Source organism: Oryx dammah, unplaced genomic scaffold (genome assembly GCF_014754425.2).
Source record: "Oryx dammah isolate SB20612 unplaced genomic scaffold, SCBI_Odam_1.1 HiC_scaffold_28, whole genome shotgun sequence".
Classification (NCBI taxonomy): Eukaryota; Metazoa; Chordata; class Mammalia; order Artiodactyla; family Bovidae; genus Oryx; species Oryx dammah.
This window is the reverse complement of record NW_024070212.1, coordinates 20,952,545-20,978,551: the sequence shown is the minus strand read 5'-3', so window position 1 is coordinate 20,978,551 and position 26,007 is coordinate 20,952,545. Positions and strand designations below refer to the sequence as shown.

General features: G+C 44.7%; 1 protein-coding gene across 3 annotated transcripts in view; it reads left to right on the top strand.

Moving 5' to 3' along the window:
- BCL9 (BCL9 transcription coactivator) overlaps positions 1-25,741 on the top strand; it is a 95,267-nt gene extending 69,526 nt beyond the window's left edge. Inside the window, exons 2-10 of one of the 3 annotated variants that reach the window (XM_040230873.1) lie at positions 3,984-4,103; positions 5,956-6,047; positions 10,343-10,655; positions 11,599-11,693; positions 13,335-13,524; positions 14,414-14,513; positions 18,311-20,552; positions 21,779-22,039; positions 23,381-25,741. In XM_040230873.1, the coding sequence (XP_040086807.1) occupies positions 10,603-10,655; positions 11,599-11,693; positions 13,335-13,524; positions 14,414-14,513; positions 18,311-20,552; positions 21,779-22,039; positions 23,381-24,498 (4,059 nt within the window). In that variant the 5' untranslated portion in view covers positions 3,984-4,103; positions 5,956-6,047; positions 10,343-10,602 and the 3' untranslated portion in view covers positions 24,499-25,741. Of the gene's footprint in view, positions 1-341; positions 4,104-5,955; positions 6,048-10,342; positions 10,656-11,598; positions 11,916-13,334; positions 13,525-14,413; positions 14,514-18,310; positions 20,553-21,778; positions 22,040-23,380 lie in introns of those variants that run through there. The other 2 variants (XM_040230870.1, XM_040230871.1) reach the window with 2 other exon arrangements.
- The last annotated feature ends 266 nt before the right edge of the window (positions 25,742-26,007 follow it).

Here is a 26,007-nt window from a genome sequence, read left to right as displayed (position 1 = left end):
GCCGGAAAGGGGGAGGCGCCGGCGGACAATGGAGCCTATGTGTGCCTGCGGGAGTGGGCCGGCGCCGCCGCCGCCGCTGCCGCCGCCGGGGGGAGACGCTGCGCCGCCGCTGCCGCTGGCCCCGGCCCCGGCCCCCCGGGGCTGAAAGCCGCCCGGGACCGAAGCCCCCTCCCCTACACCGCTCCTCCTGTCCCCTCCCCCACTCCTGCCTCGGGGGTAAGTGGCACCTCAGGGGGAGGGGGAGGGGAAGGACCGGAGCCGGGGGTGCGGGGGGGGCCGAGTCCGCGTCCGCGTGTTTTCCGCGGGTTTGAGGGCAGGGATAGCCAAAGCCGCGGAGGGCTAGGGGCTGGGGTGAGGGGAGAAAAGGGGTGGGGGTCGAGGTTGTGAATTTAAGAGTTGAGTCTAGAGAAACCTGTGGGGGAAGGTTGGGGGGGCGTCCTCTGCCCACCAGCGGTGGGGAGAGACTGAGGCGTCTCTCAGCTTTTTAGATGTTGTGTCCCAGGCGGTGCTTGGAGAGACTAAACGAGGACATGGGACAGTCCCAGGGTCCTGGGATGAAGGGACATCGTAGGGACGAGATGGAGAGCTGAATTCGAGTTGAGTTTGGTGGGGTCTGTTAGACCCAGAAGATGGATAGAGAGGTAAAGGGGAGTTTGCAGGCCAGTGACTTGTTGGAGGGTGGGGGAACCCGAAGCTAAGAGGAATGTTCCTGTAGTAAAGGGCTCCAGCAGGTGAGGTGGTGATGTCTAGGTCACTGAGTCATTGTGGGGGTCGTGGACACACCAGTGATTTCCAGAATGGAGCTGTAGTCGTTGACCTTTGAAAGTTGCAAAGACTATTAAAGATGTCACTGGTTGGTGTTGGACCAGCCTCGTGAAATGGAGATATTCTATGGAAATAAACAGCAGACTTGGTTATTATGTTCAGAGGGAAGGGCCAGAAGCCTATAATAGTGTTTCTGGGGCCCTTATGTGAAGGCTCCCAAGCCTGAAGGAGGAGGCCTGAAACCTGTCTTCCAAGGCCCTGCCTGCTGTAGAGAAGAGTGACTTGGAGCCTAGACTGCAGCCCCGTTGGAGATTGATAAACTTACTAGACAAAGTAGAGAAATGGACGAAACTTTGTGTCAGTAGTGAGAGACTAAGGTGGGGTAGAATTGGTGCAAAGTTAAACTTTCGTTAGGGTAAACATATTCAGATCCCTGGGCAGTAACTTTAGAAGGAAAATGAATGAGTGGCTATGTAAAGAGTTAGGTTTTGATCAGTTGTGTGTAATGGAGTGTTTGTTAGCATTTAATGTGTTCAAGAACTAACTGTTCATTCTTGGGTCAGAGATTTGGACTCTTGTCCACTGTGCTGGAAGTGATGAATCAGAATTAGCGGGTAGGAAGGATAAGTAGTTGAGAGTAAGGGGTAGGGGGTGCAGATGGGTATTGGCAGGTAAGACCCCTGTGTAGGTTAACTTTTCACTCTTCTTGGAAATTGTACAACATGATTGTTCTGATTTTGGTTTTTGATTGGATGCTCGTGATTTGTAAAAAGGAGTTAATGTTAAGTGTGAAAAACATTACCATCCTAAGTACAGATTTAAGAAGGATCTTGCTAACTGTTGAAAAAGACCCAACTATAAAAAACAAAAATGGGTTAATAAAAGGAGCAGTTAGTTAGATGGCATAAGGATGCTTTGGGAAGTAAGGATTCCATTAATTGGTGTTTTGGGTAAAGAGGAAATTTAAGGCAAAGTTGACGTAGAGATGACCTTTCATAGTTTTAGCATCTAGGATCTGATTGTATTTAACCATTAGGATATTATTTTGTAATAACAGTGTTGAATGTAAGATGATAATAGTTCCTAAACATGTGGTAGATGATAAGGAGGTCATTGAGTAAAAGATGAAGAAACAATTTCCATACTGTTCTCTTCTTATAAGGCAAGTTTTATGTAGTAACTTGGCTGTTGAGCTAAAGATTCCTGACCTCGATTCCTACATGACTAGCATAAGTGAAAAAGCACTTACGTACGTTGGAATCTATTCTATGGGATACTTTCCCCATAGCCTTCAGAAGTGTCTGGTCCTGTGAATCAAATGTTCTCTGGCTTGTGGGGGGCAGGGGAAGTACAGAGGTTTCACAAGCATTGTAATCAACTAAATATTTGATGATGGTGATTTGGTTGAGCCTTGAACTTGGTATTAGAACGCTGGCTTTCCCATTGACTTATATGTGACTTCAAACAAATCTCTCATATTTATTCTTCAGTTTTCCCTTTTATAAAGCGGGGTTGCCACTGCCCTCATCACTCATAATGCATTGTGGCACCAAACAAGTTAATGATTATCTGCAAAGTGCCTTGGACACATCTGGGAATGAAAGTTTGTGTAGACCAACTTTTTCCTCACTTATGAAAAATTGCTCTCTCAGGAACAGACCAAATTCAGCTTTGGAAACGTGCCCTGTGCTTGATCAGGAAATAAAAAGGAGTACCTTCTACCTTCTACCTATCTGTCTGCCTTGTTCTATTGTCTGGGTTTGGGTTTTACATGAGTTTTGAAAGGTGATACCTCTTCCTCATTTAGTGGTAAGACAGGAATAGTGATGACAGTTGTAGAAATGTAATCAACAGTCCCCATGGGAAAGTAGAACTATACATGCTGTGAGTGCTAACCTAAGCTGAAGCTGACGCTAAATTTGTGTGACCTTGGACATGTTGCTTGTCTTCCTGCTGGTTTGCGTACATGATAAGTTGCTTCAGTTGTGTCTGACTCTTTGCGACCCAGTGGACGACTATAGCCTGCCAGGCTCCTCTCTCCATGAGATTCTCCAAGCAGAAAAAATTTCATATCTTTCTGCTGGATATGAAATTGGAGTGGGTTGGAGTGCCATGGAGTGGGTTGCCATGCCCTCCAGGGATTGTCCCCACCCAGGGACTGAACCCGTATCTCTTTATCTCTCCTCCATTGGCAGGCAGGTTCTTTACCACTAGCTCCACCTGGGAAATCTAGTGGTTTAATTTTCGTCATCTATGAAGTACTGCTGGTGGAATGACTTGTCTGTCTGCCTTGGTAACTATGTTGGGGTCTATAGAAACTTTATTTGCTCTAGATCAGAAATTCTTAATCTTCTTTCCTTTGGCAATTTAATGAAGCTTAGGACCCCTTCTGAGAATTGTGGGTTTTTTTAATGTATAAAGTATATGAAATTACAAATGACACAGAAACAGTTATCAAAATGTTAAAACATTTGTGATACAATAGTTTCTATGTTTATAGCTCATTAAATAACAAACTGTAGCTGCAGATACTATAGTTTTGAAGTCGTGATAACGGTAATGTGAAGTGTCTTGTGGTTACTCTTGGTGACATAGTCACAAAATAGCTAATACTACTGTGGGTTGTTACCTGCATTCATTGTTGAAGGTGGTGCTAACTTTTACTTGGAGGTTAGTGAGTATGAAGATCAAAATATTCTCCAGCCAAGTTCACAGCTGGCTCCCCTCCTCTGAGTCTTTCTACAGACTGCTTAGGAGGTCGTGGATACCCGGATAAGAGCTCCTGCTATAGACCAGCTGATTTTTGAAAGGTCAGTTATCTTATGGCCACTCGCCTTATAAGCCTCAATATCTTCACCATGCTAAGAACAAGAGCATAGAGAAGATATGAAACAAACGTCTATTTTGCATCCTGTGATAACTGTTCTTGGTTGAGGAGAAAGTTAAAGCCAATGACTAGGATGAGGCTTTTGTATCTGATGGATTTTGCTTTTCTAGACTTCCCAGTGTTCAGTGGGACAGATGTGGGCTAGAGTGCTCCATCTTCTTGCATTTTGAGTTTTAGTGGTTTTGCCTGCCTTCTCCATTTTTGACCTGATTTTTTTCTTACTGTTCTTTCTTCCAGATATTGTTTTGGTCCCAGAGCCTTGGGGAATGGTGGTTTTCTTTGCTCTTGTTGTGATGGGGTATGAACTTTTCCATTCTTCTCATTCCTGTAGGTCTGAATGTGGGACTAGCTGGTGTCACTCCACTTTGACCTAAAAATTCCTTTCTGTTTGGGAGGCACAGATCGCTGTGTCCCAATGTTGGAAGAGAGAGCAAGCTGGACATCTTGAAAGGTAAAGAGCCCAATTACGAACATGTAACTTCTGTTATTCAGTCAGTGTATTTTGGATTTTGTTTCTGCTTCCGTAGGGTCTCTTGTAAGTTAAAACTATATTGGTTCATTATTGTAGCAGTTCCCAAGGCAGTGGTCATCAAGTTAAATGCACGTCATAGCTGTAAGTGCAGTTACCGTGTACTTTTCTGTGAACAGGGACTTCTGCAGTCACTTATTTCCTAGGAAAGACAGATGGTGAGAAATTGAACAAGTATTTATCGTGTCATCATTGCTATGTGGGGATGCGAAGCAGAAGTAGTCGTACGCAAGCCCCCCGCTCATTAGCATACGCAGATCAACTAGCAATTATTGAGTTTCTTCTTTTGGGCGCTGAGATGATGACCTTTTCCTCAGGAGGTTCCCTGGCTGTACATAACAAGGATACAATTCTCAAAGTGTTTTAAAAGTGTCATGAATATAATGCTGTGGGGCCATGGAGGACATTCCTGGGGATGGTTTGGAATCAAGCAAAGTTTCACAAAGAAGGGACATTTGTGCTGAAGTTTTACTTTGGGTAGCCATTATTCTAAAGCGTGATAGATGATGTTCATTTTTTTATTAGTTACATTTTATCAGAACCCTTGAACTTGATACAAATTTATTTGCTTGCTTAAAGTTTGTTAGCTTGAAGGACATTAGATGAGTTTTTACCCTTTGAGTATGAAAACATATCTTAGCGTTTTGTTAGGACCAAGGTTTTCTACATAAGACTATAGTATAGTGTTCTTTTCTCCACATATTTGGGAAAGATTGGTTCTTCCTATTGTGTACTTTTTCTGAGAAGGAAGCCTTTTAGTAGCTGGTATGCCAGAACTTAAGAATGAGCTCAGAATGGAATCCCAGGGCCTTTTATTTCCACATTCTAAGTTTGATACTATGCCTTTTATGGCGTAGTGGTCATAGCATAGAAATGAAATTTGTTAAACATGACATACTTGTAATAAACTTGACTTCTTAGAGCAGGAGAGTGGGAAAGGATCATTGGAAAAGTTGAAATTGGAATTGTAGAGGTGATTCTGAGCTTCACGGCAACCTTATAGAATCTCCTTTTAAAGATTCCTAAGAAATTTGGCCTTAAGACAGTCTGGAACTTGGCTTTCCCTGCCATTTCAAAACTATAAATTCTGAGTGAAGGGGGAGGCTCAGCATTATCATTGTAGTTACAAGGACTAATGTTGGAAATAGTTTTGCCTCCTGAGTTACTTAGTGTTTTACCGATTTACCTAGCTCAACTTGGTATAGCATTTTATACACAGTAGGCTCTCAAGCAAAGGAGATCTTGTGGCCCTGTCGTTCAGTCATATGTTCTCCCAAAAGTGTGTGAAAGTAAGTTTCCTTGCTGAATGCTTGCCATGTAAAGTTACAGTTGAGAGTATGGAGGAACTGTGAACGGTATGCACTTTGTGAATTCAAAAGTGTGTCTGGAATTTTGTCTCTTTCACCTTTACAGTCAGCTCTCAATTCTCTGTACTAATTAGGAATGGGAAGAAGCAAAAATGTGAGGATTTTTTTCCTACTAAATATTCAGAAAAGTAGACAAATCAATTTTCTTTGCCCTTAATTTTCCAGTCTCTGAAAAGAAAATATGCAGTTTGGAAGGAGGGAAAGTTACAAGGGCCTTGAGGTATCTGTAGGTTGGATGATATACCCTGAAATAATTGGAAGCTGATGCTGTTTACATGGGAGATGACAACTTCCTCTTAAACTAATACTCTGTAGATAGGAAACCGGGTCTTCGAATAGTAACTAAGTGGCACTGATGATTTTGTTTTCCTTCCTTAGAAACTCTTCTTTCCTTTATCCTTATCCAGGTGAGGGTCACCTCTGAGACAGGGGTTCCTGGACTCCCCAAGCTCCCCACCTCCAGGATGAGCACTGCCTTATCGTGACCCTTGGGGTTTTGGTGAGTAGCCTGATGGATGGATGGGGGCCCTAGAAAGCAGGCCTGGTTTAGGGAAAAGCTTCAACTTTTATTCAACAAATACTTTCTGAGCAAAAGGCATGTATCTGAGACTATAGCAAGTACTAGGAATACAAGGATGAATAAATCAGCCTTGATCCTTTACAGATCCTCCTACCTTCATGGAGCCTAGCATGACAGATGAATGTTAATGCAGATGACCACATAATTATACAACAGGAGAAATGTTGTAAAAGAAAAACATAGGATGCTGTGAAAAGAATGTAATGGAGCATTTCGTCTAGATTAGTGGCTTTACAGTATCGTTTATCTCTGAAGAAGAAACAGTGAAACAGCAAAAATATTCAAACTTGACATGGGAAGGTTAGGGGTGAGGGAGAGAGGTGTCAAGAATGACTCCAAATTTCTGGCATGAGCAGCTGGGTGCATGAAGGTGCCATTTACTAAAATGTAGAAAGCTGAAGGGAAAATACGTTGGGGAGGGAGGCTATATAGGGATGAAGAATTCATCTTTGACCTTGTTAGGTTTCAGACTTCTAGTGGGATGCCAAGTTGGCAGTTGTGTATACAGGTCAGCAGAGCAGAAGCTGAGCTGGATGGAAATTTGGGAGTTCTTGGCATGGAAAGAACTTACAGAATGAGAAGAGAAGACGACCCGGGGTAGAGCTGTGAGGAACTTGAAATTGTAGAGATTGGGTAGAAAAGGGGTCAGCAAGGAAGCAGATGAAGAGTGACTTGAGAGGAAGGAGGAAGACTGGAAAAATGTGGTATTATAGAAGCCAGGAGAGAGGAGTTTCAAGGCGTGCTCAGCCAGCATAGTCTACGAGACGGAGTACGGTGAGGTTACAAAAGTGGTCAGTGGTGACCTTAACAAAAGTCGTGGTTTTTGTGATCTGTGGGTAGAAGTTGGTTTAAGATGGTTAAAGGGTGAATGGCAGGTAAGGAAATGAAGACTATGTCTTGTCAACTCTATAAAGAAACTTGACTTCAAAGGGGACTAGAATGCCAGTTTTGTTTTGCTTTATCATTATTATTTCATCTGGAACGTGGAATAGCATGTCTGAAAGCTGATTGGAAATATCCAGGAGATGCAGGACGTAGAAGGGTGGTCATGGAAGAGAGTGAGTACTCAGTCAGCTGAAAGGGATGGGACTAGACCACCTGTGGTAGGACTAACCTTTGGGGGAAAAGTGGGCTTTTTTTTTTTTTTTTTTTTTTGCAGTAATAGAGAAAAAAGAGGGGATAGGCAATGATAAACAGAGGTTTGAAGATTTGGTGGTAAGGAGGCCTGCCTGGTGACTTCTCTTCTCCCTATTAAGTCCTGGGCAAGGCCATGCACTGTGAGAGGAAGATGATGGTTGGCAGTGGTGAAGGCCCGAAATGCCACTGGGCAGGACAGGTGAGTGAGCTTGCTAGAGGATGGTTTACATAAACGCTTCTGTTGTGCTGCTCAGCATTTTCTACGTGCTGGCTCACCGTGTCCACCAAGTCCATGCTTTTCACAAAGTACTGCAGTGATGAAGAGCGCAGCCTGAGTGTCTGGCTGACCTCCAGCTCCACCACTTAACTAGGGTGTGACCAACTTACTTGGGCAAATTACGTACTGTTCCAAGAGCCTCAGTTTCCTCATCTCTGAAACAGGGATAGGATATATATATATAGGTATAACTGATTCACTTGGCCGTATACTTGAATCTAACAGCATAGTGAATCAACTATACTGCAAAAAAAAAAAATCAAAAAGAAAAAGTAATAAAATAGGGATAGTAATGGGACCTGCCTTCTGCAGTTGTTATGAATGAGTTAATATGTATGAAGAGTGCTTATAAGAGTACCTGATGTGCAGTTAGTAAATATTTTAAGTATTATTTACAGAGAAAAAGAGAGAAACATTCTATAAGCAGATCTTAGAAGATTTAGTTCTATTGGGGAAATATCTCTCTCTGGCTAAAATTAACCATTCTGAGGAAGATCTCTTTTTTCAGTCCTGAAAGGGAAACAGTTGAGCACTAACCTGAACACGCAGGAGCTGAAAGAGTTGCATTTTATTCTTTAGGGTTATCTGATAAGATACTTGGCAGATTTCTTGCTCAGTTGTTTTTGGTGTCAGATAGGCTAAAACTAGGATGACCTATTTCAACAACTCCTTTGGATTAAGGGTTAAAACAGCTGGATTTTATTCCCATCTCTAGTGAGCCCATGCACTTATTTCAACCTTCTGTGCTGTTTCTCCACTCATAAAGTAATGGCTTAGAGGAAAGAGCAGGTCAGGGAGCACTGATTGGAAACCTGGGAGAAGGCATTCACGCCCATGTGCTCCATCCATTCATCTATAAAATGCCATTGATCACGGTATAGTGAGTTTAAGAAACTGTATGTGGAAATACTTTGAAAATAAGTATTTTCTGTTCACATTATTATTACTTAGAAATAATCTTTGCTACCAGCTCATCAGAAATACCTGGCAGACTGAGTTGATTTGGTACTTTTAATGTTTAGAGTTTCTTTAGAAGGAGTGTAACACAAGTGCCAGGCGTTTCTGCTCTGTAACTCACCTAGGATCTAACCACATTCTTAGTACATTATATTGAGTATTATAGAAAAACCAAAGAAGTTTAAAACAAGATTCTTGTCTTCAAAGAGCATAGTCTTCAGAGGAAGGTAAATCATACACGTGGGACTATTCAGTTTGACACATGATTAGAGTGCTCAAATGTGTGATATAGACAGAAAGTACCAGAAGGGACTATACAGGTGGTAACTTTTCTTTCCCTGAGGTGTTTTCTGTTGGCTTTGTCCATGGAAGATTCATCGACTACTTCTGTTTTACCAGTGATTCCTGATGTTTAGTGAGAGGTACAGTATGGTTTATGATCATATATTATGTTGAGCTTCACAGTAATAGTCAGTTTTAGAATCTAAATTGGGGGGAGGGAGCTAAAGGTGGTAGGGAATAAACATACGCCCCTAAATATAACTGATGCTCAAATGTTTTTAGGATGCGTTTTCCTAAGGTCAGTGTAGAAATATTCTATAGCATTTTACTCTATTTTTTTTTCCTGCCTTCTTCATTTAAAAGAAAAAAAATGTGATTGTGTACACTCAGAACATCCATCAATTCCTCTCATGGTGTCAGGTAAAATAGCTGGGACTATTTCTAAATGAGGAAATAGACATTTAATACTTGACAATGATCATACTCATTGCTGATTCCTAGAATATAAGGATTTCTCCCAGTTTCAGTCCAGTTCTTGAAACTCTTGTAGTGTATGTAACACCGAAGCAACTTCTAACTCCTTTTGATTCTTTAGCCTTTAATCCTGCATCTAATATTCTCCTTCAGTCCTATACCTCATCAGTAAAGATAGCAGGAGGGAGGGAGGTGAGGGGACCATGGTTACCAAAAAAAAATCACATTGGAACTGCCCTGGAAGAAGCAGTGACTGAAAGTGTATCTTGGTTTCCCCTGAACCAGTTTAGGTTTCTCTAAATAAAGGGCTTTCTCATTTGTTCTCTTACTAGGTTGGGGAATATTTTTTTGACCTTTATGCTTCAAATTAGCCTTGCAAATTGGCTCAAAAAATATCTTAGTCTTCAAAGATGTTCTTTCACCTCCGCATTATGGATCATTCACTTGCTTACCCATGCCTACAGCTCCTGTCATTAAGCAGTGAGAACACAGGACACATACTCAGCATAATTTAATAGAAAGATCATAGAAATCAGGGGGCAGAACTGATTGTATTTGGTATTGGCTCAATAGTTGATTTTAGAAGTACCTCCTTTAATGTCTTCCCCACCCTGAGGCCCTGAGAATATAAACAGAGAGTAATTTGTTTCATGGTTTGAAATTGGGATGGGTTTGTTACATTTCAGTGCCATCAGAGGTGAAGCACCAGATAGTTGCTATGGATTTGGAGTACCCAGTGGTTTCAGAGCATTGTTTTGAAGAAAGAAAAACCCAAGTTTTTGAGGGTTTTGTATTTGGAAGTAGAGAAATGTAAGGGAGAATACACAGCTAAAGATAAAAATGTTTTTCTCATCTGCTTACAAACGCCTGGTATATGATGCTTGGGTGGGAGGTTTGTATGCCTGGCAGAAAGTCTTAGTCACTCTTCCGCTGTTTAGCACTAGAGCCTTTTGGCCAGAATATGAACATCGCCCTTTCCTTTCACCCTGAGGAAAGCTGAAGAACCATCTGCCTCTGCACTGTTGAGGTGGGGCTTTAGCCTTGGTCCTGCTATAAGGGTGTTGGATGTCTCTGTTTCTGTTCCCAGTGTGCCCTGGAGATGCGAGATTTTCCTTTGGCAGCCGGAGGCACACACCCAGAGAATGCTGGAGCCGCAAGGGGACAGGACCCACTTCCACAGCGGAGAAAAACAAAGAGGAAAAAGGCGTGCAGGCAGCCAGCGCTAAGGGACGCACCCAGCACGCAGTGGGCCCCTGCCACTGCCCCCAGCAGCTGTTTCTGCTGCAGCCCGAGAGGAACTCGGTGAGCCCGTCCCTGTTTGTGGCTGCAAGCTCAGGATTTCAATCAATGCATTCCAGTAACCCTAAAGTGAGGAACTCTCCATCAGGAAACACACAGAGGTGAGGCCTAGGGCCTGGCCCAGCTGCGCCTTGGGGACATCATAGTGGACCCTATCCATTCACTGGTGGAACAGTATGTTGAATCATGAGACCCAAATGGGAAAAGAAAAAGACTCAAGTAAACAGTGATAGGATAGTGAGTCAGAGTTTAGGTTAGCGTTCTCCTCTTATTCATTTGTCCATCATTACCTAACTGCTCCTCATTATAGCCCCTCTCCTCAACAGAACATTAAGAACCATCCAGTACAGTGTGCTCAACTTGGAATGAGGAGACCTGGAATGTTGGGGAGGCCTAAGGGCCTACAACTAAAACACCAGCCCCTGACCCCCACTGTGAAGCTTTTTCCTCTGTTTTGCAACATTGATATCTTAAAAGAATTTCTTCCTCCTCCCCTGGAGGCAGTGGTTAGTGTGTCTGCTCTGGTGTGATACTTCTTATTTGGTGATTAGTGTCCTGGAGGGTTTCCCCAACCTGCCAGTCAACAGCGGGTTTCCTCACACTCGCCCAGACCTGCTCGTAGTTTCCAGCAGGGAAGCCAGCCTCTTGTTACAGCTGTTCCTTGTTCATCAGCCGAGGGGTGGGTAGTATTTTGATCTTAACGATGTCTGTTTGTTTACTCTGAGCTAGTCTTAGTGTGAGAGTCATTTCTCTATGTACATAGAAACGGTTGTCCTTTATTGACAGAAGCCCTAGCGATGGGTCCCCATGTGACTCTAGGGTTACCGAGACGAGGCAGGCCACTCTGCCCAAATCCTCCTCTCTGTTGAGAGGTCTGAGATGAGAATGGGGAGAAGAGAACAAGCAAGCGGCTTTAGTGAAAGGTGGGGTGGTTACTTTAGCTGTCTGGGTCTCCCTGACGTGTGATAGAAATCAGACCTCTTTGATTTGTGCTGCCCAGTCTTGTCTGGTGTCTGATCTCCCTTTGTTATTTGTCTCTTCTAGTAGCCCTAAGTCAAAGCAGGAGGTGATGGTCCGTCCCCCTACAGTGATGTCCCCATCTGGAAACCCCCAGCTGGATTCCAAATTCTCCAATCAGGGTAAACAGGGGGGCTCAACCAGCCAATCCCAGCCATCCCCCTGTGACTCCAAGAGTGGGGGCCATACCCCTAAAGCACTCCCTGGCCCAGGTGGGAGCATGGGGCTGAAGAATGGGGCTGGAAATGGTGCCAAGGGCAAGGGGAAAAGGGAGCGAAGTATTTCCGCCGACTCCTTTGATCAGAGAGATCCTGGGACTCCAAACGATGACTCTGACATGAAAGGTATGTCTATAAGATCTTTGAGACTCAGAGGGAAGTAGGTATTCCTGAGGGAGGGCCTCTGACATGGACGGATGCCGGAGAGCCTAATAGTAGCCAAGTGGGGAGAGTAGGAATCAGATCCAGGAGTTCTCACAGATTCAGATGGAACTCCTTCTGGTCATTTTCCTACGAACTTAAGAATAGTTTGGAACTACCTTGTTGAGTTCTCGCCCTTGAGGATGCAAGTGTTTAAGGATGTTGCACGACCCTAACCATGTACTTATGGATGTTTCTGGCCTATGTGCTTTTGTGTACTTGAGTGTCAAGCCAGTAGCTCCAGTTTGTCTATGCCAGAGCCCACACTGGAGCAGTTTTTCTGACAACTCTTCCTCTTCTCCATGAAATTAGTCCTTCAAGACGTGGGTTGCATGTGCTCTGGCTGCCATTTTGCTGGTTGTAGGTACAAGAGGCTGCCCTGGCACAAGTCCAGATTTGTCCCAGCCAGTTTCACCATGGTGGGAATGAGGGGCTCCATGTGGTAGAGATCCAGGAGGTACCACAGTGGAGTGAGCCAAGCAGGGGATGGGACCCATGGCTATGCTCTTAGGCTGTCCCTCACTTAGTGTAAAATAAAACATCTTAACTGTAGGCCAGAGTGTGAAACTAATATTCAAGGAGTGGCACGGTGACTCCCCAACCCAAATTTGAAATGAGTACCTGGGTAATTGTTCCCCTGTCTTGCCTTTCTTCTTCAGGTTGTTTGTTGGAGGCCTGTTTTGAGCACCAGCACTACGCTGGGTGCTGGGGGCGCCATGGTCAGCAAAACCGAAACAGTTGCTGTCCTCAAGGGTTTAAAGGCACCTAGATAGCAGATCATTTAAAAATTACAATGAAATCAGACAAATACTGAAGTGAGGGAAATTAGGGGCTATGGGTCTAACTAGCAGGGACATCTAGCCCAGGAGTTTCCAAAAGGGTTTCCAGAAAGGAGGGACATTTATGCTAATATCTAAACCCTCGTGCTCAGACGGTAAAGATTCTGCCTGCAGTGCAGGAGACCTGGGTTCCATCCCGGGGTCGGGAATATCCCCTGGAGAAGAGAATGGCTACCCACTCCAGTATTCTTGCCTGGAGAATTCCAGGGACAGAGGAGCCTGTCAGGCTACAGTCCATGGGGTCACATAGGACTGAGCAACTAACACCTTCATGCTTTTCAAAGAATATGTAGTAGAGCAGTAAGGATGTGGGGAAGAGTGCTTTGTACTTAGTCATTTAAATGGGAGAAGTGTATTTGTATTTTTATGAACAGAAGAATTTCCTCTTAACAAGATAATTCCTCCTTGAAATTTTCAAGGTGTTTGCATTATGATGCTATAAATGCTGGCAGAAAAAAGAAAGCTTTATACTTTCTATAAGATGAACCTTCTTTTTATTTTTTAGAATGTAATTCTGCTGACCACATAAAGTCCCAGGATCCCCAGCACACGCCACACTCGATGACCCCATCAAATGCTACAGCCCCCAGGCCTTCCACCCCCTCCCATGGCCAGACTACTGCCCCGGAGCCCACACCTGCTCAGAAGACTCCTGCCAAAGTGGTGTATGTGTTTTCTACTGAGATGGCTAATAAGTAAGTTCATGGCTGTGTCTTGATGGTGGTGTGGCTTGCGTGTTTGGGCATCTAAATTTTTATTCCCTTTGAAGAGACTTTTTTTTGCCCACTTGTATTATTACTTAAGGTTAACACTACAGAAAGCGGTAAAATAAAATATAAACCCTCCACTCCCCTACTCCCAGAGGCAACCATTGGTGGTAGGTCCTTGGCTTTCCTTCCAGAGAAACTTTTTAGGCTTATACATATACACGTATATATACTTCTTTAAAAAGAAAAAGGATCGATGGCACAGTACACACTTTTCTGCAACTCAGTATTCTTTTTAAAATGGCATACATAAGTAATACATGTCCATTTTAGAATAATTAGAAAATGTATCTCAAGAATTTACAGAAATAACTTATGAATGTTTTGGTACATGTTTCTAGTAGACAGATGCATCATTGGATATTTGTTTATTTAAAATGTGAATACACACTACATAGTTTTCTGACTTTTTTCATCTAACATATTTAAAATTAAGACATAGAGTGAATCTTGGCAACCTTAAATTATGATAAGGTGTGAGAATTCATTTTACCCTTCTTGGGTTGGGATTTTGAACTAGGATTCTCTATAAAACACCTACTAGAGTGGATGGATTTAAAGGAAAAATCCCTGGATTTTTTTAATGCCTCTTTTGAGATTTGCTAATGGCTATTTTTAAATTTCAGAAGAGTTACAGTAAATAACAGACAAGTAATGAAAACCTTTTTATCTTGATTTCTTCTCACTGGGCATTGCTGGTGGTTCTTTATACTTCTTCCTCTCTCATACCGGTTCCATCTGGGGTTAAAATGCTTTAGAATTTCAGTTAGTGAAATAGAAACAAGTCCTAGTGTGTGCATCTCTTCTCTCTTTGTAGGGCTGCAGAAGCCGTATTGAAGGGCCAGGTTGAAACTATCGTCTCTTTCCACATCCAGAACATCTCTAACAGCAAGACCGAGAGAAGCACAGCCCCTCTGGTATGTCATCTTAGAAGTGGAATAATGGTTTAAAGGTTATAAGGTGACTCTAAAGGTGAGAGATGATGAATTCACTGATAGTCTTTTTTTCCTTCTTCCAGTTCTGAGATGTAGTTGATGGATAGCACTGTATAAGTTAAAGTGTACAGCCAACTATACTGTATACTTTAACTCACATACATTACGAAATGATTATCATCATCTCATATACATACAAAAATTAAGACAAAAAAATTTTGCTTTGTCTTGTGATGAGAACTCTTAGGTGTACTTTCTTAATTTTTATGTAGAACATACAGCAACATTAATTATTTATCATGTTATACATTACATTCCTAGTACTTACTTATCCTATAACTAGAAGTTTATACCTTTTTGCTGCCCTCCTCCAATTCCCTCTCCCCCAGTCCCCCCACTTCTGGTAATCACAGATCTAATCTGTTTTTCTGTGCGTTTGTTTGTGACGTTTAACTGACCTATACTGTGTTAGTTTGTGGTATACAACATAGTGAAATGATATTTCTATACATTTCAAAGTGATCACCATAAGTCTAGTCACCATGTATCACTGTACAAAGATATCACACACTTATTGACTATATCCCCACACTGTACATTTCACGCCTATTACTCATTTATTTTGTAACTGAAAGATTGTACTCTTAATTTCCATCACCTGTTTATGTCCTCCTCCCGTGGCCCCCCTCCTCTTTAAATGACCTGTTTGTTCTCTATATCTGTGACTCTGTTCCTGTTTAGTTATGTTGAAGCATTTGCTTTGTTTTTTTTAGATTCCACATGTTTGTCTTTCTCTGACTTATTTCACTTAGCACAATACCCTCTAGGTCCATCCATGTTTTTTAAAATGGCAAGGTTTCATTCTTTTTTAATGGCTAAGTAATACTCCATTGTGTGTGTGTGTGTGTGTGTGTGTGTGTGTGTGTGTGTGTGTGTGTGTACCGTATAGTCTTTATTCATCTATTAATGGGCACTTAGGTTGCTTCCATATCTTGGCTATTGTAAATAATACTGCAGTGAACAACATAAGGGTACAGATATCTTTTCTAATTGGTGTTTTTGTTTTACTCAGATAAATAGCCAGGAGTGAACTTGCTGGATTATATGTTAGTTGTGTTTGTAATTCTTTGTGGAATCTCCACACTGTTTTCCATAGTGCCTATACCAATATACATCCCCACCAACAATCCACGAGGGGTCAGTAGGGAGACAGTCTTGGTATCAGCTACATTTTGAGCATTTAACCTAGTTGTGTAGTTTTAGGCACATCACACTGGCCTTTTCTGCTAGCATGCTGATATATTGATGAATTACTAGAAGAGAAGAGGTGCAAAATAAAAAAAGGAGACATATGGATATCTTAGGATTTCCTTAATGTGGCCCTCTCTGGGAAATTCCGAGTTCAGACCCTGCGTACACAGCAGAATTAAAAAAAAAAACAGATACTCTTGAGTTACTTAAAGAACAGAGGAAAAACAGCAGTTAAGGGTGGACAGTGGTTTCCTACAGACGGTGACAGAAGAAACAGTTTACTCCCGCCCTACAGGACTGGGGTGCATGCTGCTGATGCCACAGTTAGAGTCTCAGTGACTTTCAGAATGATTCTTAGTTATTTCAGAGTGAGAGAACCATTGAATGTTTTTAATTGCTTGATATTTTCAAAATTATAGTTAGTGTTTGTTTCCTCTCTGGAATGTAAGCACCTGCTGTAAACTACATTAGAACATGCCTGCAGTGGTTGTTTCAATATATGTAGTGTCTCACATTCCAGATGGTATTTCTTGTGTCTCAGATTGTCAAGGCATTGCACCCAGTGCTGTGAGAACACTGGAGGTTCAAGACACAATCCCTGCTTTCAGGAAGCATGAAATAAAAAACTGGGATGAGTCTGAAACATGGGAAAAGTTAAATGACTGAAGTGACAATTCAGTATAGAATAGATGACATTTTGTCCACGTTGTATAAGAACTTAGGATGCCTTCCCGTGACATAGCAGGGCTTGGGCTTTCCCAGACCAAGCAAAGGAATTGCATGTCTCTTTGTATCTCCACTACTCAAGGGAAGAAGATGTGTATATATAATATTTTAAGTGTATATATTTTAAATTTATACTTTAGAGGTATTTATATTTTATATTGTTCTGGAATATATAGGGCACACTTGCAGCTCAAACCAGTGTTTTATTGACTTAATGACAGATCTTCATACAGTTTTTACCTCCACCTCCTCTAGTACTAACATGAAATCAGAAGAGGAGTTAAGGAGGGTATTGGGAATAGTCCAGTCACCATTGCTCCAAATCTAAAATAAAAAGAGTGGCACTAAACCATTTCTTCTCTCACAGTCACCCTTATAGGAAAGGAGTGTCCACCCTTAACACAAAACACAGCCTGGCCAGCAAAAGCAAAGTAAACTGACTCTGGAGAGAAAATTAAGGTGATCTCCAGACTCCAGTAAAATAGTCAGAGACACTGAGGACACTGTGACGTCCAGCGTTATCTAGGTTCAGCCAGTCTGCCCCACCTCAGTCTGGGTCTGCAGGCATAGATGCATGGAGAATACCAGCAAGTGGAGCATTTACGTACATGTCCACAGAATGTGAGCTGTTTGTGTTCAGGGATACATGTAATGATTTCTGTACAAATTTGTACCTTGAGAAACATTCCAGAGAGTTAGGTGGGGATGTAAGTAAGAGCCTTAGGGGTTTGGAAATACAGACTGGATTAAGTGAACAGGTAGAAGGAAGTGAACATCAAAAAGGGATCCTGCAGCTCTCGAGATCCCTTGATGGAGTGGTAGGCTGGGCCCTTCTGTTCTTCAGTACCGCCCTTCTCTAGTACCCGAACCTCCAGCAGGGCCAAGGCATAGATGCAGAACATTTTATATCCCTCTTCCAAACACTGGCAACATCCATGTCACCTCTTACAGGTGAGCCTGCCTTTATCCAGGACTTAAATGTAGGCTTGGTACTTCATAAATAATAATAAGACACTCATCCAGCCTGTAGAAAGGGCCATGTGCTGTCTGTTGGAAAGAACAGATCAAGAGACACCACAAGCTAGCCTCAGATTTCTCCACAGATGTTTCTTGCCTACAGATTATCTTACTGCAGTTAATGTGCAAGTTCTTATCAAATATTGAATCAGTGATCACAAACTGAAAACAGAAATTGGAGATGTCAGGCCCCTTGGAAACTAAAGGAGAGGAGTGCTTCACTAGTCACTGTGCCAGGGCAGACAGTGAAGTGGAGCGGCCTCACCTGCTGCCTCTGGCTGGTAGATGAGACAAACTGAGCTGGAAGTGACAGGGACTTTCTTTTTCAGTTGAAAATGTCAGACTCTTTGATTGACAGTGAGAAGTCTACATACCCATTTATACTTTCAGGGAAAGAAAAAGGTGTTAGGTACAGCCTCCCACATACCAAGAAACTAATCTCTCCCTGAATCAGAAACACATAGTAGACATGTGATATCAAACCTGTTCCTCGAAATAGATACTCAGATGTATTCACTCCAGCAGAGTGGCTTTCCCTTGGCATGCTTATAAAGTTATTGAAACCTAATCTTTAGCTTGGGAAAGAGGATACCGTTTGACAGTAAAATGTGAGGGAAGAAATCAGAATGTCTTCATGTCCATGGAGTTTGTACATGAGCAGTTTCTACAGCAAGTGTCAGTGTAGATTTATATGGCTGGGACCAGTCCTTTATAAGATAGCGTGCTCTTTTCATTGTCCTTCTGTTCAATTTACCAATGATTTTTAAAATCTCGTTTGTCTTCAGAACACACAGATATCTGCCCTTCGAAATGATCCGAAACCTCTCCCACAACAGCCCCCAGCTCCAGCCAACCAGGACCAGAATTCTTCCCAGAACACCAGGCTGCAGCCAACTCCCCCCATTCCGGCACCAGCACCCAAGCCTGCCGCGCCCCCTCGTCCCCTGGACCGGGACAGTCCTGGGGTAGAAAACAAACTGATCCCTTCTGTTGGCAGCCCTGCCGGCTCCACTCCACTGCCCCCAGACAGCACCGGGCCAAACTCAACACCCAACAACCGAGCCGTGACCCCTGTCTCTCAGGGGAGCAATAGCTCTTCAGCAGATCCCAAAGCCCCCCCGCCTCCGCCGGTGTCCAGTGGAGAGCCCCCCACACTGGGGGAGAACCCTGATGGACTGTCTCAGGAGCAGCTGGAGCACCGGGAGCGCTCCTTACAAACGCTCAGAGATATCCAGCGAATGCTTTTCCCCGATGAGAAGGAATTCCCGGGAGGACAGAGTGGGGGACCCCAGCAGAACACTGGGGTATTAGATGGACCTCAGAAAAAACCAGAAGGGCCTATACAGGCCATGATGGTTCAATCCCAAAGCCTAGGTAAGGGACCTGGGCCCCGGACAGATGTGGGGGTTCCGTTTGGCCCTCAAGGACACAGAGATGTGCCCTTTTCTCCAGATGAAATGGTTCCACCCCCCATGAACTCCCAGTCTGGGCCCATCGGACCCGACCATCTGGATCACATGACCCCTGAGCAGATAGCATGGCTAAAATTGCAGCAGGAGTTCTACGAAGAGAAGAGGAGGAAGCAGGAGCAAGTGGTCGTGCAACAGTGCTCCCTCCAGGACATGATGGTCCATCAGCACGGGCCACGAGGAGTGGTCCGAGGGCCGCCCCCTCCGTACCAGATGACCCCTGGTGAGGCCTGGGGGCCAGGGGGCGCAGAGCCCTTTGCTGACGGGATCAACATGCCCCATTCTCTGCCCCCGAGAGCCATGGCTCCCCACCCCAACATGCCAGGGAGCCAAATGCGCCTCCCTGGATTTGCGGGAATGATAAATTCTGAGATGGAGGGGCCCAATGTCCCCAACCCGGCATCGCGACCAGGTCTTTCTGCAGTCAGCTGGCCAGACGATGTGCCAAAAATCCCAGACGGTCGAAACTTCCCGCCTGGCCAGGGCGTCTTCAGTGGTCCTGGCCGAGGGGAGCGCTTCCCAAACCCCCAAGGATTGTCTGAAGAGATGTTTCAACAGCAGCTGGCAGAGAAGCAGCTGGGATTGCCCCCGGGGATGAGCGTGGAAGGCATCAGGCCTGGAATGGAGATGAACAGGATGATCCCAGGCTCCCAGCGCCACGTGGAGCCAGGGAATAATCCCATCTTCCCGCGAATACCAGTGGAGGGCCCACTGAGCCCTTCCAGGGGTGACTTTCCAAAAGGAATGCCCCCGCAGCTGGGCGCTGGCCGGGAACTCGAGTTTGGAATGGTTCCCAGTGGGATGAAGGGAGATGTCAGTCTAAATGTCAGCATGGGATCCAACTCTCAGATGATACCTCAGAAGATGAGAGAGGCTGGGGCGGGGCCCGAGGAGATGCTGAAGCTCCGTGCGGGTGGCGCGGACATGCTGCCTGCTCAGCAGAAGATGGTGCCTCTGCCGTTCGGCGAGCACCCGCAGCAAGAGTATGGCATGGGCCCCAGGCCGTTCCTCCCCATGTCTCAGGGTCCAGGCAGCAACAGTGGCTTGCGGAATCTCAGAGAACCCATGGGGCCTGACCAAAGGACTAACAGCCGGCTCAGTCATATGCCACCACTACCTCTCAACCCTTCCAATAACCCCACTAGCCTCAACACAGCTCCTCCTGTTCAGCGCAGCCTGGGGCGGAAGCCCGTGGATATATCTGTGGCAGGCAGCCAGGTGCATTCCCCAGGCATCAACCCTCTGAAATCTCCCACGATGCGCCAAGTCCAGTCACCGATGCTGGGCTCACCCTCGGGGAACCTCAAGTCCCCCCAGACTCCATCGCAGCTGGCAGGCATGCTGGCGGGCCCAGCTGCCGCTGCTTCCATTAAGTCCCCGCCCGTCTTGGGGTCTGCTGCTGCTTCGCCTGTTCACCTCAAGTCTCCATCACTTCCCGCCCCGTCACCTGGATGGACCTCGTCTCCAAAACCTCCCCTTCAGAGTCCTGGGATCCCTCCAAACCACAAAGCGCCCCTCACCATGGCCTCCCCAGCCATGCTGGCAAGTGTAGAGTCAGGTCAGTATGTTCTCATCCTCACAGTTGCGCTTCCAGCCAGAGATTGTGAAAGCCTGGTTTACGTACTTTAAGAAAACTGGTGTCCTAATTATGTAGCCAGAGGAGGGGGCTTTTGCCAAGATGGATGTATTTGTGGCAAGGTGCAGAGTTGGTACTCCCATGGGGTTATGCTCAAGTGTCCAATCCTGGTGAAGATTTATGGGCTTCAGTGCAAAATATGTTTATGGGATAGGACTCAGAGGAGAATGGGAAATGCATATCATTTCACTGAACGATTTACATTTGCACAGGGAACTCTTATTGGTGGAATAAAATGTCTTAACAGTGGATAAATGTGTTTCCTTTGAACACCAGCCCCGCTCACTTCAGAGGTCTGCTTTTGTGTTAAGAGAGTGTGAGTGTCATCCCAAACAAAGAGGGGAGACTGCTGAGAGACTTGAGTGGTTCTCGTAAATATGTGTTGACCATCGAAACAGTTTCCAAAACCTTCTCCTTGGTAGACTGCTATTCTCACAGATCAGCTGCAATTTATTTGTATTTTCTTCCTGGGGGAAGTTCTCACTGATGATGGTGGTTTTGTGGACAGGACCAGAGGCGGTCAGTAGATGAGCGCTGAGGTGTAAATACTAGGTCTGTGCTGCCTCCACTTGAGAAAGACTAGAATCAAAATGAGATAGGAGATTTATCCTACCAGGTTAAAGTGTGTCTCTCCGTTGGGTAGCAGTTCTCTATAAAGCAGTCCAGTGGAGCAGCCCCCTCAGACCTTTTCAGTGCAGACATCTTGGTGGTGGAAATCAGTCAGGAGCGTGTGTGGGGTGCTTTGGTCAGTACCTGGGGTGGGATGGCTCATCTGGCTTCTAAGCACAGTTAACGCCAGAGGCAGATTCTGAATTGTGATTGGCAAGGGTAAGAGATCCACTTATTTCTCATTGTTTTAGTGAAGGAGTTTGTGAGACGTGGTTTTCCCAAGTTTGAGCTAATATTTCTCATGCATCCTTGGTGCGTTGTCCTGCCATCTGCTGAGCTGTCACCTCCATCTCACGCTGCCATCTCCCTCTGCACACACACGGAGCTTGACTAGAAGACTGATGATTCATGTCCTGGGTCTAATAACACTGTCCCGTTCATTTGTCTCATTCCTGGCCCTGCTAGTTCATAATCACAGGCCCAAGAACCTTCAGGAGAATCTAATTCCCTGCCTGTTTTATTTTGCTTTCTTCTCCTAGGTGGCCCCCCACCTCCTACAGCCAGCCAGTCTGCCTCTGTGAGTATCCCGGGAAGTCTTCCCTCTAGTACACCTTACACCATGCCTCCAGAGCCGACCCTTTCCCAGAACCCACTGTCTATTATGATGTCTCGAATGTCCAAGTTTGCAATGCCCAGTTCTACCCCGTTATACCACGATGCCATCAAGACCGTGGCCAGCTCAGATGACGACTCCCCTCCAGCTCGTTCTCCCAACTTGCCATCAATGAATAATATGCCAGGTAAGAAATCAGGAAGATAGGATATGGCCCTATTGCTGTTGACAAAAGAAAAACGTCTTGTGTTTTCTTGATATCTGTAGACCTCAATAAGCTGGACGTTCAGCAGATTGAAAAAGTATACCATCTGAGTTAGTTTCAGTAAAACTAAAATGTCTTGCCTAGAGGAAGAGAATAACACTTTTTTGGATTAGCTTATTTAATTCTGTGTGTGTGGATAGGAAAGCAAGTTTCTTTAGAGTTCTTGTCATTTTCTTAACAGAAGTTCTGATGCTTCTGTGTACCTCGATGTGCTTATTTTTAGGTGGCTCCTCCTGGAGCGAGACTGAAAGCAGTATCTTTTTAATATGCTGATAGGAATGTCTTGAGTCCTCAACTATTTTCCTGAAAGAGCAGCCTCAAACCACAAGCAGCCACAGGATTTCAGACAGTGGAAAACCCCTATTTCCTAGAGAAGCACTTTGTTTAGGCCTAGAGAGAAAATAAAATTCCTCCCTTCCCTCCTCATTTTGTTCTCCTTCACTCCTACACCTCCCATCTCCCCAAATGTCACTAACAGGAAAGGATATGGGAGAGCAAAGGTGGTCAACAAAGAGACCATAATAACTTCAGCCATGAGTTTCTGGTTCCAGTTCCATTCTGATTGTTAAGAATGCTTTTTATCATCAATCAGGTTAGGGCATTCTCCGTGGATGGCACAAGCATCATTCTTACCATACTTGGTGGTTAATTTCATGGAGAGACCAAATATTTAAATGTCCCAGAGGCCATGGTAGAACCTGTGTGTTTTCCTTTTCCATTAAAAGCTTTTCTTCACCATTTTATATAATCTAGAGTTTTAAATGCTTTCCCTATAAGGCACTGTGGAATAGTGATGCCACGTTATCAATTGAAAAAGGCCTGTTTGGTTTCCTCATTGCTGTTACTTCTGATTCTTGGACTTGTAGGACTGATGAATCCTCTTTCTCCAAAAAGGACCGTACTATAGGTCATCTAGGCAAATTGTTTTCTTCTGAATTAAATACCTCCAATGAAGAAGACTGTACTCATTTGTGTATTAACTTGTAACTTTTCACTCAGGAGACTTTCTTTCTAGGTGTCTTCTATATACATATATGTCGTACAGTTTAAAGCTCAATAATACATTGTCTTGTGGAGCTGTTCGTTTGTGTGCCCCAGAATGTGTTATAACCTTCCTGAGGGTACATTGTGCGTTGTGTATTTTCTCAGCACAGTCCCATGCACATTTGATGCATAGTAACTTTTTTTGTTAATTTGATTTATAATAGTTTTTCTCAGTTACTTTTGGTGAAATTGATTCCTTTGATATCTTTATTTTTCTAGGAATGGGCATTAATACACAGAATCCTCGAATTTCAGGTCCAAACCCCGTGGTTCCAATGCCAACCCTCAGCCCAATGGGAATGACCCAGCCACTTTCTCACTCCAATCAGATGCCCTCTCCGAACGCCATGGGACCCAGCATACCTCCTCATGGAGTCCCTATGGGGCCTGGTTTGATGTCACACAATCCTATCATGGGGCATGGGTCCCAGGAGCCGCCAATGGTACCTCAAGGACGCATGGGTTTTCCCCAGGGTTTCCCTCCAGTTCAGTCTCCTCCACAGCAGGTTCCGTTTCCTCACAATGGCCCCAGTGGGGGGCAGGGCAACTTCCCAGGAGGGATGGGTTTCCCAGGAGAAGGGCCTCTTGGCCGCCCCAGCAACCTGCCCCAAAGTTCAGCAGATGCAGCACTTTGCAAGCCTGGAGGCCCAGGGGGTCCTGACTCCTTCGCTGTCCTGGGAAACAGCATGCCTTCAGTGTTTACAGACCCAGATCTACAGGAGGTCATCCGACCTGGAGCCACCGGAATACCTGAGTTTGACCTGTCTCGCATTATCCCATCTGAGAAGCCTAGCCAGACACTGCAATATTTCCCTCGAGGGGAAGTCCCAGGCCGTAAACAGCCCCAGGGTCCTGGACCTGGGTTTTCGCACATGCAGGGGATGATGGGTGAACAAGCCCCCAGAATGGGACTAGCATTACCTGGCATGGGAGGTCCAGGGCCCGTGGGAACTCCAGACATCCCTCTTGGTACAGCTCCATCCATGCCAGGCCACAACCCTATGAGACCACCAGCCTTTCTCCAGCAAGGCATGATGGGACCTCACCATCGGATGATGTCACCAGCACAATCTACAATGCCCGGCCAGCCCACCCTGATGAGCAATCCCGCTGCTGCCGTGGGCATGATTCCTGGCAAGGAGCGGGGGCCTGCCGGGCTCTACACTCACCCTGGGCCTGTGGGCTCTCCAGGCATGATGATGTCCATGCAGGGCATGATGGGACCCCAACAGAACATCATGATCCCCCCACAGATGAGGCCCCGGGGCATGGCCGCTGATGTGGGCATGGGTGGATTCAGCCAAGGACCTGGCAACCCAGGAAACATGATGTTTTAAGCTGCTAAGACTGGATGTGCCCATCCTTGTTGAGATGAGATTCCAGGTCCTGAGAGCTGCTATGAGGGCGTTCCAGGAGCACTGTTGGTCATGCAATAGGAGAACAGAGACCCAAGGGCTGCTTTGGGGGCGGGGGGAACTCGAGAATGTATGGATTTATCTGAAAACAAATTATTCATTTAATCAACAGGTGTGTTTTTTTTAAGATTTATTTTTTAAAAATTATTTTTGTGGACTTGGGTATCCCGTGATGGCACCTCCTTTTGGGAATCTGTAGCCGTGCTTTGAGAATCGCCATGGGTCACGTGTTGCACCGTTCTCTGTATGTTTACGTCCTTTGGACTTGGCTTCTCCCAGGATTCTTTTCTGGTTTTGTTTTTGCTTGGGGCTTTATTTTTTTGTGTACTGTACTATATTGTAAAAGGGATTTTAGCAGAGACTTTAGTCTTTGGGACAAGAGGAGAACAGGAATGCTGGGCTGTTTACTTTAGGTGGAGAATCCATCTTCAGACCTTTGGACTATTTTCTTTCAACTCCAGTGTATAGAAAAACCAAACTACAACCTCAGAGCAGAGTATTAATGAAAAGCACAAAAAAAGGAACTAAGTTCAGCAAGGGGTGGGGGGAGGGGGAGATTTTTCTTTTTAAAAATAATGACGCTTAGGACTTTTGTTTTTCAGTTTAAGTGCTCTCAGCACTGTCTGCCTCTCCCAGTCTACAGACCCACCTGCACATTTTTCTCTTGTTTTCCCTCCCCTCTCCTTCCCCGTCTCTTGGTTGAGTGAGTTTCCCCTGTTGTGTCCCTCACTGGTGACCCCCTGCTTCCCTCTTTTTCCCTTTGGCAGCTGCAATACACGGGGATACTTTGGGGAAATAAATCTAAGCAAGCCTCACCTTCATGCCGAGCATCGTCCCGGCTCCAGGAGGGAAAGGTCTGTCTTTGGGATGCTCGACGGTCTTCTTTGCCCTTAGTCTTTTCTTCCCCATCCTACTCTTCCCTGCCCACCTTGTTTTCTGTTCTCCTTTTATTAGGAATTCCCAAGTGAATTTTATTAATGTGGGAGTGGAACAGATGCTAAAAGCTATCCAGGATTTTGTTTTTCTGTTTTTAATTTTGTGGTTCCTTCCCTTTCCTCCCCCTCCCATGCGTAAAACGTTCTGTGTAACCTCCATTAAATTTGGTACAAAACCACTCACCAGAGCTGTGGTGTCAGAAAAATAAAATATATTGTTTCTTACAAAATTGGATTGCCTTTTATTTTTTTGTCCATTTGGATTCCTGTTTCTTTGCTGAGTATTAGGCATAGTGGTTGCCATGTGACCCAGAAACGTAGCGCCGTTGTATCAGACTTGATCGACAGGGTGAAAGTTAGGGAAAGTATAGAAAAGTGCTTTTGCAGATGAAGCGTACTGCTTGCTGTTGAGGAGTAACTACTCTTGTAGATTGATCCAGTGCTGTTCCTGTCTCAGGCATGAAATCTTAGCTGTAGGCAGAAGAGCAGCCCTGGT